The 18,926-nt window shown below is 37.7% G+C and overlaps 1 protein-coding gene across 3 annotated transcripts in view; it reads right to left on the bottom strand.

Annotated features, from left to right (window-relative positions):
• The window catches only part of RAB3GAP1 (RAB3 GTPase activating protein subunit 1 (catalytic)), a 110,838-nt gene that overhangs the window by 19,079 nt on the left and 72,833 nt on the right, over positions 1-18,926 (bottom strand). For all 3 annotated transcript variants that reach the window (XM_011937722.1, XM_011937723.1, XM_011937724.1), the window contains exons 12-17: positions 16,835-16,927; positions 16,200-16,369; positions 13,957-14,046; positions 12,589-12,761; positions 11,327-11,381; positions 10,706-11,080 (exon numbers count right to left, since the gene is read on the bottom strand). In XM_011937722.1, coding sequence (XP_011793112.1) covers positions 10,706-11,080; positions 11,327-11,381; positions 12,589-12,761; positions 13,957-14,046; positions 16,200-16,369; positions 16,835-16,927 — 956 coding nt within the window. The remainder of the gene's footprint in view (positions 1-10,705; positions 11,081-11,326; positions 11,382-12,588; positions 12,762-13,956; positions 14,047-16,199; positions 16,370-16,834; positions 16,928-18,926) is intronic.

Here is an 18,926-nt window from a genome sequence, read left to right as displayed (position 1 = left end):
CAAAAAAAAAAAAAAAAAAAAAAAAAGGAACAAATTAAGAAAAATAAATATCACTTTCAGGCCTCCTCCCCATCACAGGTAAGATTACCATGTTTCCCTCGACAAGGACTGATAGTAAAAGACAAAGGAATTTGGGTCCACTGAGCAACATTTTCCTGCCTGTTACTGACAAAGAAATGAAGTCCTAACGATATTATTATATATGCCATCACTAGCTGCAACAAAATTTTAATTATAATAGAAATGGTTTGATATAGAAACAATGGGAAAGAATTGCTCTAACAGGGCCAGGCGTGGTGGCTCACGCCTGTAATCCTAACACTTTGGGAGGCCGAGGCGGGCGGATCATGAGGTCAGGACATTGAGACCATCCTGGCTAACACAGTGAAACCCCATTTCTACTAAAAATACAAAAACAAAATTAGTCAGGCATAGGGGCAGGCACCTGTAGTCCCAGCTACTCAGGAGGCTGAGTTGAGAGAATGGCGTGAACCCAGGAGGTGGAGCTTGCTGTGAGCTGAGGTGGAGCCACTGCACTCCAGTCTCGGCAAGAGTGAGACTCCATCTCAAAAAAAAAAAAAAAAAATTGCTCTAACAACGATCATCTCTGGTTATAGAACTATGAGTTTTTATTTTCTTTTCTCTACAATGAACGTGCATCACTTTTAATTATCCTGCAAGTACTAAGCAAGAATCTCACACTGAGATTTAGGGTTGAATAGCAACTAGTAACTAGTGTTATATACTGGTTAAGAGCTTGGGCTCCAAAAAGTATATGCTATGTGTTTGAATCCCAGCTTTGTGACCTTGGGCAATCACTCAACCCTCTTGTGACTCACTGCTGTGAAGAAGAGATCCTGGCACATGCTCAAAACATACTAGCAATTAAAGACAAACTACTTAGATTATATTATAAGCTTCATACTTTCTTTTTGAATAAGAGTCGGTATACTTCTCAAAGTATTTCAGTCAAGTTCACAAATTATATTCAATCTCTTATGAAGGAGTATACTCAAGAGCAGAGGCCTTCATTCTTTCTATTAAGAAGGGGCTACATTTCATTGGCCTAGAGCCCTGAAATCACAGGATGGCAGGGAAAGAAAGAGATACTGAGAGGACACTGACTATCTCTCCCACTTGGAAATTTAAGTCACCTGTAAGTGTAGAAGAACATGATAAAGAGGAGAATAAACAGCAAGTTGCATGTGGGCCATACATTTTCACATATACTGTTTCTGAATATGCCCAAAGCTTTCTTATATACAGGACCCATGGGATCACTGAGAGGGGTCAGGGAATTTTGCAAGTGAAGAAAATGAGGTGCAGAGATAAAGCGCCTTGCCCAGGATCACCAAGTGGCAAAACTACCAAGCAGCAAACAGAAAAGAGAATCCAGGACATCAGTTTAATGCTGACTTTAGGAATTACTAGCTTGAGGCTGGGCATGATGGCTCAAGCCTGTAATTCCAGCACTTTGGGAGGCTGAGGCGGACAGATCACTTGAGGTCAGGAGTTCAAGCCCAGTCTGGCCAACATGGCGAAACTCCATCTCTACTTAAAAAAAGAAAAAAAAAAGATACAAAAATTAGCCGGGCATGGTGTATGCCTATAATCCCAGCTACTCAGGAGGCTGAGGCAGGATAATCGCTTGAACCCAGAAGGTGGAGGCTGCAGTGAGCTGAGATCACGCCACTGCATTCAGGCCTCAGTAACAGAGCAAGACTCCCATCACACACACACACACACACACACACACACACACACACACACACACACACACAAGAATTACTAGCTTAGTTCCAATCCACAGGCTAAGGACATTTTCTTCTAGCCCTGGCTCTAGTACATTGGGGTAAAGTCTTCAAACTTTTTCTAGCCATGAATTTTATGTTGTGACCTAAGTCTACATAAGTGGAACACAGAAGTATGTTTGAATTCTTATGAAGCAACTATATAAAGTCTTATTATTTTTCAGTGAAGAGGCAACTGATTAATGGCATATTTTGAGCTGACTTCTAAAGCTTGAAATTACATTGGTTTCAACTGGGATCATTTTGAATTCCAACCATTTCATATAAGTACACTTATAATGATTACAATTCAAATAAAATTAACCTAAAATAAGAAAGTAAAATGGACGAAAATTTTGCCTAGATTCACCTAAAGGCAAAATATAAAAATTAATTTCTAAATACATAAGATGCACATTGAAAGAAGAGTCAGTCAGTCCAGATTTAGACTATAAATTCAAATGTGAAAATTCAAGCATCTGAAATAAGGGAGGGAGCAGAGCCTTTTGAAGAAAATTAAAGCACTAAATTTAAAAAGTATTATTTTTATTTCAGGAAAGAAGAAGACTGAGCTTCCAAAATAACTTTTTCAGACTGTTTATTAACCCAGTAAACCAAGGAAACAAATGTACAATTAGCTTATTAAAAACAGGGACTCCAGCCTGGGCAATAAAGTAAGACCCTGTCTCTACAAAAAATTAAATAAGTAGCTGGGCATGGTGGTGGGCGCCTATAATTCCAGCTACTTAGGAAGCTGAGGTGGGAGGCCCACTTCAGCCTGGGAGATTGAGGCTGCAGTGAGCTATGACTGAGCCACCGCACTTCAGCCTGGGCAACAGAGTGAGACCCCGAGTCAAAAAAAAAAAGAGGTGGGGGAGGGGACTAGAACTAATTAAAATCTGGAAGGAGAAAGGATACAAAAGAAAAAATTAACCTTTGCTGAACACTTACACGCCAAGTGCTTTCAAATATGATATGTGATTTAATCCTGAACAAATTAGAATAATATAAACTATTATTGCTTTTTAAGAATTCAATATTTATTAAACAGATAAAGAAGTAGGGTTTTAAAACTGCAGATGTGTTAGAACAAGATAGAAACACTTTCATTTTTCCTTTGTTAAAGACTGTTTTCTTTTTTTTTGAGATAGAGTCTCACTCTGCCACCCAGGCTGAAGTGCAGTGGCGCGATCTCAGCTCACTGTAACCTTTACCTCCTGGGTTCAAGCAATTCTCATGTCTCGGACTCCCCAGTTGCTGGGGTACAGACATGCACCACCATGCGCAGCTAATGTTTGTATCTGTAGTACAGACAGGGTTTCACCATGTTGGCCAGGCTCGTCTTGGTCTCCAGACCTCAGGTGATCCACCTGCCTCGGCCTCCCAGAGTGCCTCCCAGATTACAGGTGTGAGTGACCTCTCCCAGCCCTAAACAACTTTTTAGAAGTATAATCAACATACAATAATTTAAAGGCACATTTGATAAATTTTCATGTGTGTGTGTTTATACCCCCATGAAATAATCATACAATCAAGATACTGAATATATTCATCACCTCAGAAATTTCCTTATGCCCATTATTTTTGGAATGTCCATCAAGAGTGAATGGATAAACAAACTGTTGTACATCCATGCAAAGGAAAACTACTAAACCTAAAAATGTATGAACTATTGATACATACGATTGTGAATCTCAAGATAATTATGCTGAAAGAATACACACAAAAAATGTTATTCCATTTGCATAAAATTCTAGAATATGGAAATTAATCTATTACTGCGTTTTAAGATGAGAAAAACAAGGCTCAGAAAGGAAACACAGCTTGTACTAGCAATACTGTTAATAAATGGCGACGAAGGATATTAATCCAGTTCTGCTAGATCCTAAAACCCAGGTCTATACAAGACCTCAATACCTACTGCATTCCCCATAGGAAGATTAGAACAAATATACACTTGGAGTTAGGGGCGATGGCTCAAGCCTGTAATCCCAGCACTTTGGGAGGCCAAGGTGGGCAGATCACTTGAGGTCAGGAGTTCAAGACCAGCCTGGCCAACATGGTGAAACCCCATCTCTATTAAAAATACAAAAATTAGTCAGGCTTAGTGGCAGGCACCTGTAATCCCAGCTACTCAGGAGGCTGAGGCACAAGAATCACTTGAACCCAGAAGGCAGAAGCTGCAGTGAGCCAAGATCACAATCGCACCACTGCACTCCAGCCTGGGTGACAGAGTGAGACCCTGTCTCCAAAAAAAACAGAACAAATATGCACTTATATACTTGGTTTCTAGCATTAGAAGATTCTGTTCCAATACTAAAATTTAATCACGAAAAACCTAAATTCTAACTTACTTTTAAAAAGGTATAATAAAGCAAATAGCATAAGGGCTATCAAAAACAAAACAAAAATCAAACCTAATAAATTATACTTGGCAAAGAAACAATATAAGCATGGATAATAAAGTTAACAGAATTCATGTTTCAAATTATTATTTACTTCACTATACCTGGTACTTTATTAAAATTCATAACTATTAAAGCATATTATCATATACCACAAAAAATCCAAGTTGAGGAATATAATGGAAAGCACACAACTCCCTTTACAAATATTATAATTCATCAACCCATTTCAGAATATAAAGACTAGTTACAAAAACTAAGTAATCCTTGCATCTTGAGGGGCAATAATAGCCACTTATGTAAGAAAATGTCTTCAGAAGAATAATAGCTAAAAATTAAATGTTTATTTTGAATTAGACATTATGTTAATCCCTTATCAGGTACCATGTCATTTAAATGATGTAGAAAGTACTATGAACTTATAGTTGAAAAAACTAAGGCAAAGAAAGATAAAATATGTATACCCCAAGTCATACATATGCTAAGTGGTAGAAATGGAATTTGAACTCAGGTAATCTAATCCCACTGACAGTGTTCCTAACTATCATGCTGTGAGCAAACGATATAAAAACTACGTAAAACTAGAATAATTACTAGAGGTTGAGAAGCATGTGTGTGAATATGTGTGTGTGTGTGTGTGTGTGTGTGTGTGTGTTGGTGAGGGGTGGTATGAAGAGAGGTTAGCTAATGGGTACAAACAGAAGGAATAAGTTCTAATGTTCAATAGTAAAATAAGGTGACTGGCTAACAACAATGTATGGTATACTGCAAAATAACTAGAAGAAAAAACTTGAAATGTTCCCAACACATAAAATGATACACAAGTGACAGATTTATCAATCACCTTGAGGAGGAGGAGGAGAAGGAGGAAGAAGAAGAAGAAAGTGAATAGATAAGCAACAAAACACTTGCAATAAAAGTATCTAAGGACTCATATCCAGAATATATGAAGAATTCCTACAAAGTAATAAGAAAAAAAGACAACTGCTTTAAAAAAAAAAAAAAAGCCAAAGGCCTTGAACAGGCTTTTCACCAAGAAGATAGACAAATGGGCAATAAATATATGAAAATCTCTATATGCTTCAGGAAAATGTAAAACCACAAGATCCTACCTCCTACCCTTCAGAAAGGCAAAAATTAAAATGACCAAAAATATCAAGCGTACAGAAAAGAGTTAACATTGCAGGTCGGAGACTGCCATTCTTAGAAAGACCTGCTTGCAAAGTTGGCCTTTGACTAGCATTTGAGAACCTGGATTTTGAGAAGGTTCCCACCATTCCCAGAACTGATAAAAATGACTCACTATGCCTAAACAGTTTGTGCAAATAATATGGTTTTTGCTGAACACCTGCTTTCTTTATGGGAGCCTAGGATTTTGGTATGGTTAACCCTACGCTTAAGCAAAGGATGCCTACTTGGCCAGCCCCTACTGATAACTCCCACTGCTGTGCCTCTAACAAGCTTCCCGGGGAAGACAACATTTCACACATGTGGTCACAATTTGTTGCAACAGGAATTAAGTGCACTCTGTGTAACTATACTATGAGAAGCTTTTTGGAAGCTTAAGCCTCATTTCTTCCAAACTTCATCCCATGTGCCTTTTCTCTTTGCTGATTTTCCTGCAATAAATTTTAGCCATGAGCACGATTACAGGCTAAGTTCTATGAGCCTTCCTAGAAAATCACTAAACCTGGGAATGGTCTTGAGAACCCATCAAATTGGGAGGATTATGTAGAATACCTACACTACTATAAATTGTTGGTGAGAAGGTTAACTAGTTCAACCACTTTGGGAGACTATTTAGATACATCTACTAAAGCCAAAACAGATTTGCACCATATAGTCCAACAACTCTACTCTTAGGAATATATCCAAAAGAAAATGAGTGCCTGTGTCTACCAAAAGAAACAAGAATGTTCACAGCAGCTTTATTCGTATTAGCCCAAAGTGAAAACAACCCAAATACCCACCAACAGGTGAATGGATAAACAAATTGTGACAAATTCATAGAATAGAGTACTACGAAGTAATAACACATACACAAACACTGAAGCCTGCAACAACAAGGATGAATCTCAAAAACGGTAGTTAAATAAAAAAGCTCAATGGTATATAATGTATGATTATACAATGAAAGAGTATACAATGTATGATCACATTTATATACAAAAGAGTAAGCAAAGTATGCCATTTAAAAGGTTCAAAAACTGACAAAACTAACCTCTGGTGATTAAAAGTTAGAGAAAGAGTTGCTGGAGGGGAATACTGGACTTCACTATCCAATGCATCTGGCTATTTAATTTAAATAAATTAAAATTAATTTTTTTTTTTTTTTTTTTGAGGCGGAGTCTCGCTCTGTCGCCCGGACTGGAGTGCAGTGGCCAGATCTCAGCTCACTGCAAGCTCCGCCTCCTGGGTTTACGCCATTCTCCTGTCTCAGCCTCCGGAGTAGCTGGGACTACAGGCGCCCACCACCTCGCCCAGCTAGTTTTTTGTATTTTTAGTAGAGACGGGGTTTCACCGTGTTAGCCAGGATGGTCTCGATCTCCTGACCTTGTGATCCGCCCGTCTCGGCCTCCCAAAGTGCTGGGATTACAGGCTTGAGCCACCGCGCCCGGCTAAAATTAAAAATTTAATTCCTTAGAAACATTAGCCACATTTCAAGCACTCAATAGTTACATTTGGATAATGGCTATTGTATTGAATGGGAAAGACAGAGAATGTAGAGCATTTCCATCTTCACAGAAGATTTTATTTATCAGCACTGTTCTAGGATGATGGGAATTTTCTATATCTTGATCTGGGAAGTAGTTATATGCATATATCAATATGAAAAAACTCACCAAGCAGTATACTAAAGATTTGTGCACTTTTTATTTTTTTATTTTTATTTTTTGAGACAGGGTCTTGCTCTGCTGCCCAGGCTGGAGTGCAATGGTGCAATCATAGCTCACTGCAATCCCTGCCTCCCAGACCCAAGCCATCCTCCCACCTGAGCCTCCCGAGTAGCTGGGACTACAGCCATACACCACCACGCTCAGCTAATTTCTGTATTTTTTGTAGAGATGGGGTTTTGTCATGTTCCTCAGTCTGGTCTTGAACTTCTGAGCTTAAGAAATGTGCCCATCTTGGCCTCCCAAAGTGCTGGAATTACAGGCATGAGCTACCATGCCCAGCCAAGATTTGTACACTTTATTATATTAAGTTATAACTCAAAAATTAAGTAAATACATGAATGTATGTTTTTAAAAAGACCAGCAGAAAACACATACAATATATATAACTGTAGATTCACATCTAAAATATGAAGAATTCATATAAATCAATAAGAACAGGAGAGCAACCCAAAAGAAAAATCATAGGTGATTCACAGGAAAGGATGGCTAACATAATTAAAAGATGCTCAGGTTCATGAAAATTCAGAAAAATACAATCTAAAACACTGAGAGACTATTTTTGACCATCATGTTAGCAAAAATTTATATGGTTGGTAATATCAATTGTTTATAAGAAATTGAGGCTAGGCACAGTGGCTCATGCCTATAATCCCAGCACTTTGGGAAACCGAAACAGAGGATCGCTTGAGGTCAGGAGTTTAGGACCAGCCTGGGCAACATAGCAAGACTCCATCTTTACAAAAACTTTAAAAGTGAAAAACTCAGCCTGGCATGATGGTGAGCACTTAGTCCCAGCTACTTGGGAGGCTGAGGTAGGAGGATCACTTGAGCCCAGCAGGTAAGGCTGCAGTGAGCCATGATCATGCCACTGTATTCCAGCCTAGGCAACAGAATGAGATCCTGTCTCAAAAAAAAAAAAAAAAAATTCATAAAACCATGTATTAATATGTACACACATATATGTATTATACATCAATGCATTGAAACAGGTATAAGAAATATAACCCAAACCAATAATACTTGTTACTAGTTACTTCAAGGAATGTAAGTCAAAATTAGTGGATGGTGGCTTTCACTTTTTTTTTTTTTTGGAAACAGGGTCTTGCTCTGTTGCCCAGGCTGGAGTACAGTGACACAATCACAGTTCACTGCAGCCTCAACCTCCTAAGCTCAACTGATGCTTCCACCTCAGCCTCCCAAGTAGCTGGGACTACAGGTGCATGCTACCCACCGGGCGAATTTTTTTTTTTTTTGGTAGACATAGGGTTTTGCCATGTTGCCCAGGCTGGTCTTGAACTCCTGGGCTCAAGCAATCCGCTCCCACCTTGGTCTCCCAAAGTGTTGGGATTACAGGCACTGAACCACTATACCCAGCCTCTTTCATTTTTACTAGATTACAATTTTCACAATAAAATGTTTTCAGGCCAAGCGCAGTGGCTCATGTCTGTAATCCTAGCACTTTGGGAGGTCGAGGCAGGCAGATGGCTTGAGTTCAGGAATTTAAGAACAGCCTGGACAACAGGGCGAAACCCCACCTTTACAAAAACCACAAAAAATTAGCCAGGCATGATGGCATGCACCTGTAGTTCCAGCTACTTAAGAAGCTGTGGTGGGAGGATCGCTTCAGCCCAGGAGGTCAAGGCTGCAGTAAGGCATGGTCATGCCACTGCACTCCCACCTGGGCAACAAAGAGAGACTCTGTGTCAAAAAAACAAAACAAAACAAAACCAAACCCATAAAAACAACTATTGCTGCTGCTGTTTTTGAGTTATTGCTGTTCTACATCCTAATGGTGTATATGGCTTCCAACTATATTTTTGAACATATAAAAGCTAATCATATAATTGAAGGATATTTACTTCTGTTCTCTCTACATGTTTTTGGATTTTCTTTTTCTTTTTTTAAATCAATAAATTTTTATTCAAGGAATTCCATGTCGTGATTTCTTCCACTGTCCATCAAGGTCACTTTAGATTCTCTAAAGAGCTGGAGTCAAAAGATTTATCTTCAAGTTAGCCCTTTTTAATGAAACTGATGCTTATTTTAATCCAGTTGTCCTGTTAGCCCATAATTCTTTTATTTTGGCTTCTGTCATCTCCTTTTAATAGGGATATACTGAAAAAGACTTCAAAATTCACCAAGAGTCTTTGGGATCTAATTTCTTCAACCAATTTTACTTTAGGGTCCTTTTTACTGTAGGCGATGGATCTGCCTGGTTCTCAATTTGACACCCTAAGCGATCATACTCAAGAATAGTACAGATGTGTGGAATATGCCAATACCTTTAACTCCAGACATCATGTACTCAAGATAAAAGCCTTTAAAACAAAAAGCCATCATATGTATCAAGTCAACATGAAACTGGAATGCAAAATCAGTATTGCTGAGGATTCCCCTCATATCCCATGCTGTTTAACTATCTCTTCGACAGTCCTAGAATCAATTTTTTTTTGTTTTTAGTAAGAGACAGGGTCTGTCTTTGTTACCTAGGCTGGAGTACAGTGGTGCTATCAAAGCTCAGTGCAGCCTCTAACTTCTGGGCTCAATCCTTCTGCCTCAGCCTCCTCTTTCTGAGTAGCTGCAACTACAGACACATGACCCAATACTCAGCTAATTTTTATATTTTTGTGGAGATGAGGTGTTTGTTACTTTCTTGCACAAGCTGGTCTTGAACTCCTAGCTTCAAGCAATACTCCCACCTCGCTGTGGGGATTGCAGGCTTGAGCCACTGTGCCCGGCCTGGGATCAACCTTTATGGCTATCAATACTCCCATCAGTTAACTGTGTCAGGTATCATAATATCCCTTCTTATATGTATCAAAACTCATACTGAACAATGAGTTCTGGGTTGCAAAAGAGGATTTATTTTTTGCACCTATTTATAAGTCTTTGTCCACAAGTTAAACAAAAACATACGTAAGTGCAGTTGGATTTTCTTTTTTAAACATCTGAGCATTCACCACTCAGTTTAACAAATAATATATGATGAGATGATCTACTTAAACTTCAAAACATTTCTCAATTACAGAAATGGCAAACCTAAAAGCCCCAAAAGTTTAGATTTCTTTAATCTTTAAACATAGACTTTGTTCAAGCTTTTAAAAATCCTTGATTAAATCAAGGCCACATTTATCTATGTCACTGGGAAATCTTTACCTTTAGTTTCTTTAAACACAGTCTGTATGTTTATCTTTAGACATAAACTTTTTTTTTTTCTTCTGAGACCAAGTCTCACTCTGTTGCCCAGGCTGGAGTGCAGTGGCACGATCTTGGCTCACTGCAACCTCCGACTGCTGGCTTCAAATGATTCTCCTGCCTCAGCCTCCCCAGTAGCTGGAAATACAGGTGTGCACCACTGCGCCCAGCTAATTTTTCTACTTTTAGTAGACACGGGGTTTCACCATGTTGGCCAGACTTATCTTGAACTCCTGATCTCAGGTGATCTGCCCACTGCGGCCTCCCAAAGTGCTGGGATTACAGGTGTAAGCCACCACACCTGGCCTAAACATAGACTTTTTAGAGAATTTTCCTTACCCAAAGCACTATCTTCTACTAGGATGAAGTTATATAAACCACAAAATAAATTAAAATGGAAAGAACTAGTGCATCCTACCTGGGTTACTGGAATGTAGAGAGGTTCTCCATTATGCAGCAGTGTAAGTTTCCCATGCTGATAGAGCCGTCCTTCTGGCCTTAAATTTGCCATCTCCTTAGGTCCTCCTTTCTTGCCATTCTCTTGTCCATTTCCTTTAAGTTCTTCAGTATCACTTAGGCATTCAAAAAATTCTTCTTCGCTGTCACTCCAGGAATCCCAAGATTTTGCTACCTCTCCCTTGTCCTTATCTGTTTCTTTTAGATTATCTGGCCCCAACTGGTCTCCTGCTTTTCCAGCATCCCCTGGATATATATTAGTGACATTATCTGAAGCACTTGTTGTCTTTTTCCCCTCATCACGTGCCTTCTTTCTTTCAACACAACAATTTAACATCTTAAGAAAAGAGAAATAACATTTATAGTTGAATTAGTTACAGAAAAATAAAAATCTACCTACTGCTTGAATATTTAATTTTCACTCTCCACTTCTCAGGACATTGTGAACTGCAGTGACTACTGACTACAGATAACCTACAGCAGCACCATGAGTACATCATGTAACCCATTATTACATTTAGTATTAGAATAATCTCTGATTAAATCAAGACCACATTTATCTATGTCATTGAGAAATCTTTACCTGTAGTTTCTGATGCAGTAAACAACACCTCAGATCTGGGGGTCCACTTGTTAATCTATCAAATAAAGTAAGGAGAAAAGCTTAGTTTTAGTAAATTGCTTCAGATATGATTATTTTCTATACTACCATAATTTTTAGCTATATTGATAAGAAATCAAAACTAGATTTCCACATGTAAGTGAATTCCAGAGGGGGAGCACATAGAATTAAAAGATGAAAATTTATTTTATACTCCTAGTCCACAAATCACCAACAGCAAATATAACAGATACTTCAAAACATAACAGCAAATTAGTGATAGTTTTCAGGCTAATAAAAACTCAAAATGAGAAAAAGTCCCTGAACTGCCCCCTAGGAAGTACTAGCACACAGTATTTCACACCATACAAAATAAATCAGTTTGTGTATTCAGTACTAAATTCTTACAGTGGATTCTCACTATAAAAACCAAGATCTCCACCTGTATTTCAATAGGACCTCAGACTGTCTCTAGTTCTAGGTTCCTCTAGACCACTAGGTTCCCAGCAATCAGCCAGAGGCACTCTCTCATATTCAACATGCTTCTGGGTCTGTAAAATGTTCCAGAGCAAACTGTCTAGAACCAAGAGAGAATCCCGCTAAGCAGAGATTGGAAAATGATATAAATGTTTTTGGATCAGTAATCATCTTATATTGCTCATAATCATGATTCTCCTATCTTAGATGAGCACTAAACTATGCAATATCAACCTATGTGCTAATGAAAATGTTCTGTTTGATTAAGTAAAATGTCAATTACAAAATACAGGTTTATTACAAGAGACTTTGAAAATACATAAAAGTATAAAGAACAAAATAAAAATATAATTTCACACTGGAAAAAACTAATAGCATTTCATGGTATTTATAATCTTTTTCCTGTACAAATATAGCAACATAATTAAAAGCACTTTGTATATGTATTAGTATATTATACTTTATTAGAAACAATATGAACATCTGTTATTAAAGATTCTTGGGGAAAAACTGTAATCAATCTGTAATTTTCTATTGTAGAGATACAGTATAATTTATTTATTCTTTTATGTTTGATATTTAGGTTTTGCCTTTTTTTCTATTATATTAATAAATTTGCTGCAGCGAACACCTCTAACATAAATCATGTCTAAGCTTCTTGCCACTTTCTTAGGGCAGATTTCCTTGAAGAGGGAAAAATAGGTCAAAGTCAAATGTCTGCTAACAAACAAAATCCTATCTAAACAACTGAAAATTGAAATTATTACCCTGGAATTAGAAAGTTGTTTTCCCATCGGAAACGCATTTCAAGAACAAATTCCTGCCAGAGGTGTGCCACTCCTTTCAACCCTCCATGGTAAAAATTGATCATACAGAGACACAAAGCCAATTTGTATGTTAAACTGTCAGATGGTGCAGACTTGAACTGATTGTAGAGATTCTAAATTTAACAAAATAGAAACAAAGCAAACTTGTTACCAAAATACTTTACACATATAATTGAAGAGTTCGTAGGGAGAGATTTTAATTCTAAAATTAACCTATCCCACCTAAACTAGACATTATCAAATATCTAATACACTACTGCATAAACTATTCTTAGGCAGTCCCATATTTTCAAGATTTCTACTAATATCAAAAAACATAAAGCTATAGTTTAATGAAGCTATAGTTGTAGCTTTCAATTTCTTCTGCAGAATCTCTAGGAAATATTCCAAATTTCATGTGTTGTTTTAAAAATCTTTTAATTACAAAATGAGCATGTCTAAACAAACAAATATCATAACTGTCTAAACTGAAAATGTAAAAAGCCTTTGCTTTATTCTCTCACCTCATGAAATCTACTTCTCAACAATAACTGTAAAGTTTGACATATATCTACACTTGCCATTTAAATTCTTCCACTTCTTAATTTTTCTTTTCTTTTCTTTTTTTTTTTTTTGAGACGGAGTCTCGCTCTGTCGCCCAGGCTGGAGTGCAGTGGCGCGATCTCGGCTCACTGCAAGCTCCGCCTCCCGGGTTTACGCCATTCTCCTGTCTCAGCCTCCCGGGTAGCTGGGACTACAGGCGCCCGCCATCTCGCCCAGCTATTTTTTTGTATTTTTTAGTAGAGACGGGGTTTCACCGTGTAGACCAGGATGGTCTCGATCTCCTGACCTCGTGATCCACCCGTCTCGGCCTCCCAAAGTGCTGGGATTACAGGCTTGAGCCACCGCGCCCGGCCCCTTAATTTTTCAAAGACTAAACAAAGTGACCATGAAAATTTACCTAATTTTACACATTTTACTTCATTAAAGAGTTTTCCATTTACTAACTAGTTTTAAAATATATAGCCTCAAATATAAAAAAGAATCTGTTGAAAAACATAAATTTAATGATTTCACCAAAACTCTACAATGAGAGAAATCCTACAGCTGTGTAGAGTATATTCATGCTATTTTTTCATTGTTTCCAGAAAAATTCTTGCTACTCAAAATATGTATCTGTGCTAGTTATCTAAGTGGAAACCATGATCTCCCATCCAAAATTCCCAAGGTGATTTTTAAAATAAAAAGATATTAAACTAGAAATATATAGAACCTCTAGAAATTCAGTGCATTTAAAACATTTTAATATTGAACCCCAAATCAACTTACATAGTCTTCACTCTCTGATGGAGGATAATTATTATCTGTTGAAGTAGTTACATCTAATGGTTTCTCAGAAACAGCATCAGGGAATAAGAACTTGAAGGAAAGGAAAAAAATAATCGTGTTTTAGACCACATTTCCTATTTTGTTGATTTTTATAACTCATATAGACATTATTTAACTTTTTAATGGTTTTGCTGCTCTAACAATAGAAATGTTCCAGTTGTATTGGCCAGTTTGTTCTACACTCTCAATTTTTTTCTATTTTTCCTTGAAAATACACAAGGTTTCAGTGACTAGCCAATTTTAGAAATTAGAATTTTTTTCTTAAAAGTAACCACTTGATTCTGTAAGCTGAATGGTGCAAAAGCAAAATCTCATCACTGTGACTTCATGCTCATCCGCTCATCCAAGGCCATTACATTTTTTTAGAGTTACTACTATTTAAAAAACAAAACCATAAAAGACAATTTAAAAACACCCATGTACTCATGAGGATCTGAAGAGTTACATCATCCATAGTCTTTCATATATAGACTACTAAGAGATGATATTCAAGACCCACAACTTTATTTTATGATACCTCTGGAAAGTAGGAAGCAGTCTAAACCTATAATAACCGATGTACCTTTTCCATATGGTTTCTGTTTATATGTACGTGTAGGAGTGGTCAAAAAAACCCAGTGTACATGACAACTGAGCTACATGATTTGAATAACATTCTTTAAGAATACAGTCTTAAAAAGGAGGCTCTCTACAGAAATTTATTTATAGTCCTTTTATCACTGTTCCTCTCAATTGTTTTGTGGTATTGCTGATTAGTAATTCCTCTCACTATGTATACTTTGCCACATATTATAGAACATGTCCAACAGACTTTTAAAAATTAAATGACCTACTATGTGCCAAGTGCCAGTACCAGGCACAATTACCAGCATTATCCTATTCTCATACAACTGTTTGAGCTAAGTATCACTGCCCACATCTTAACGACGTACAAGCTAAAAAGTTGGCTAAAAGTTTTGTTCAGACAAATGGTAGATAAGATCAACATTAAGTTTCCAAGTCCAGTTTTCTTTTCAACACTTTTCTTGAAGGTTTTTCCCAATGCACAAATTTCCAGGAATATGATTTTAACCACAATTACAGTAAAAATAGCTATCATTTATCAAAGGCCCATATACACCAGGCAGTGTCACAGAAGATCCTGTAATCCTCACAGCAATCTCGCAAGGCTTTGTTAGCCATATTTTATAGATGAGGAAACTGAAGTGACTTATTCAAAGTCACGCAGTAAGTCATGCAGACATTAAACCATGGTGTGGATGCCCCCAGGCTGGGGCCATTCCATCCTGTTATACCTAGGAGCCAACTTAGCCCTCTACTTATCTCCCTCTCATTCTCACTAAAAGCTTTCCCTCAACTACTGTCAAAGCAACCTTTCAAAAATATAATTCTGGGGCCAGGTGCAGTGGCTCACGCCTGTAATCCCAGCAGTTTGGGAGGCCAAGGCGGGCGGATTATGAGGTCAGGAGATCAAGACCATCCTGGCTAACACGGTGAAACCCCATCTCTACTAAAAAAATACAAAAAATTAGCCAGGCGTGGTGGCACGCAACTGTAGTTCCAGATACTAGGGAGGCTGAGGCAGGAAAATCGCTCCAACCCAGGAGGTGGAGGTTGCAGTGAGCCGAGACACGCAACTGCATTCCAGTCTGGGTGACAGAGCGAGACTTTGTCTCCAAAAAAAAAAAAAAAAAAATTCTAATCATTTTGATCTTCTACTTAAACTGCAAGATAAAAGCCAGTGCTTCAGCATGGCAGGTTATCTACTACTTCTCCAGCCTCAACCCTGGTCACGCTCTGGGAAGCACTCTACAAAATGTCAACTGTTCAGCATGCTCTCAAACCTCTGCTGGTCCTCTGCTTCTAAAGCCTTCTTTTCATCAAGATTCAGCTCAAATGTCCCTCTTCATGAAGCCTTCCCTGATTCCCACTGCCCAGACAGGGACAAATGCACCTCTGCTGTGCTCTCACAGCCCCCTTGCCAGATTTCTCAAGTGCAACATGGTATCATAACTACTATTTACTTTCCTTCTCACCACTAAACTAGTAGAAATTTTCTAAATGTGGTAACTGTTTCATTCATTTTATATTCCAAAGTCACTGTCTACCACATAGAAGGAGCTGAATATATAACGAATAAATGATTCTGCAGATAGACCTATAAAGACAGAACATTTAATTACCAGGAGAATAGTATTGAGGACATCGTTATTTAGCGGTGACTCCTCTACACCTCTGTGTTTTCGGATTTTCTTCTTTGCAGTGTGTACCATATTTGAAACTGATAATTTATGAATTGGAACTGATGCCGGCTCTGTCAATTTTGACAAAGCATGAGTTATATCAGCAGTTTCTATAAAAAGAACAGAAATAAATATAAATTATATCACCAACCTTAGCAGGTGAAAGTGATGAACAAATTGATGATTGTATAGAATATTTTACTCATTCTTTTTACTAGTGTTACATGGTCTTGGAATTATAAAATATTAATATACACGTTCAGCTTTATGTGCAAGCATGAGTGACAATGGTGTCACACAAATTATTTCTCCCCAGGAGACTTCAAAATTTAACCTCTAAAACTCTACTTTTCAAAATATTTTACATTTTTGGTGGAAAGAACTTATTAAATGCCCTTAATGTCTTAACAAGCACTGGGTATAGCCTGGAAAGGAACTGTAGCTGTCAGGTCCATCAAAACTTGATTCTCCAACTTAATTCAAAATGAGAAAATACATGAAAAGTTGCTGAAAAATGTGCCAAGGAAAAAGAGGAAGACATCTGAAGGTAATGTTAAAAAAAAAATGTAGGTTACCTTTGCCTTCTTCCTCAAATGCGGATCGTCCAAGAATCTCATCAGTTGACTCCTTTCGACGGCAAATTTTAAAAAATTCAGTGACAAAATCACCTATGTAGGAAAAAAGTTATCATTTTTGACACTTAACTGAAAAAACAAAATCAGTCCTATAAATTAAAGTATGTCTTTCCACAAAAGCTATTAACTAAGATATGGTGGAAAGTAAAACCATTCAGTTTTTCCATTGAAAAAGGCAAGAATTAATCCTATATCAAAGGCAGCCTTGTTCTTTTCTTTCTCTCCATGTCCCAGGATATTTAAAAAGCTTTTCCTTAGAATTCCTTCTAGAAGATGGCCGGGCACGGTGGCTCAAGCCTGTAATCCCAGCACTTTGGGAGGCCGAGACGGGCGGATCACGAGGTCAGGAGATCGAGACCATCCTGGCTAACACGGTGAAACCCCGTCTCTACTAAAAAATACAAAAAACTAGCCGGGCGAGGTGGTGACGCCTGTAGTCCCAGCTACCCGGGAGGCTGAGGCAGGAGAATGGCGTAAACCCGGGAGGCGGAGCTTGCAGTGAGCCGAGATCGCGCCACTCACTCCAGCCTGGGTGACAGAGCGAGACTCCGTCTCAAAAAAAAAAAAAAAAAAAAAAAAAAGAATTCCTTCTAGAAGGAAAGAAAAAAATAATTGTACCTAATAGTACATAAGTAACAAGAACTTACTCTAGGTATGTAGTAATCTTTCCCCAACTGCTACACTACTAGAATCTAAATCCATTAATAAATAAAATTAAGAAGAAACACTAAAGATATGTTTCTAGAGGATTAGGAAATCATGTAGGATAAAGATATTTCAGTTTCTGCTACATATTAATGATATTCTTTCTGTCATTATTATTGTTTTCGAGACAGAGTCTTACTCTTTCGCCCACACTGGAGTGCAGTGGCACAATCATGGCTCACTGCAGCCTTGACCTCCCAGGCTCAGGTGATCCTCCCACCTCAGCCTCCTGGGTAGGCTGGGACTGCAGGTGTGCATCACCATGGCCAGCTAATTTTTGTATTTTTTGTAGAGACGAGGTTTCGCCATGTTGCCAATGCTGGACTCAAACTCCTGGGCTCAAGCAATCCGCGTGCCTCAGCCTCTCAAAGTGCCGGGATTATAGGCATGAGCCATTGCACCCAGCTGTCTGTCATTATAATAAAAAGAGGTAAAGCGATTTGAATCTTCTAAAGAGCAACAATGTTTACACAAATAAATGAATGCTTAACAAATACTATCAGTACTAATACATCAAGTACATCTAAATTTTATAATTCACCAACTAATTCTGAATTAACCCATAACTGTTTGGGGGCTTCCTCAGAGAGGTAGGAAAAGTCTATAATCTAGTCATATAAAATATTATAAGAAGTAAGGTAAGATCATGGAACATTAAACTAAAATGAGAATACTTTCAATTCTAAGGTCCTCAGCAAATATCACATAGTTGCAAGACGAGGAATAATAATGTTACTAAGAAGCAACTTAGTACGTAAACATAATATGTAGTAATTCAACGATTAAATAACAGAAAGCATTTACTGTTCATTTACTGTAACAAAGGCAGGTACATAATCTCATTTGATCTTCCCAATAACCCTATGAAGTAAGTACTAATGTTATCTCTATTTTACTTATGAGGACTCTGGGGCTTAAAAAGATTAAGAAATTTGACCAATGTGGTCAATCTAGGATTTGAACTGAGGTCTGTCCGACTGTAAAACTCTTGACATTGACTCTATACTGTTGCCCTAAAACCCCAGACAAATTCGCCAATGGTGGACTTATACATTATACATCTTTGTTTTCGCTATTATATAGTTAGCACAAATGGCAACTACTAATCAGCATTTGACAAATAGCATATGAATGATAAAGAGCCCAAGAAAACAATGCTTTAGAGAAATGCATCATTACTGTCATAATAAATATTTGGTAACTCCATCAGTTAAATGGTAATATATCAAATGACAGGGAGTTAAGGTAGCATGGATGAACATTAAAAAAAGGAGAAAATATTCTCATGTGTACTAAATATAAGGAGGAAAAAGATGACAAGGCACAT

This window comes from Colobus angolensis, unplaced genomic scaffold, assembly GCF_000951035.1.
Source record: "Colobus angolensis palliatus isolate OR3802 unplaced genomic scaffold, Cang.pa_1.0 Scaffold168, whole genome shotgun sequence".
In the NCBI taxonomy this organism is placed as follows: domain Eukaryota; kingdom Metazoa; phylum Chordata; class Mammalia; order Primates; family Cercopithecidae; genus Colobus; species Colobus angolensis.
Note: the sequence above shows the minus strand (reverse complement) of the source record. Positions and strands in the feature narration are given on the sequence as shown.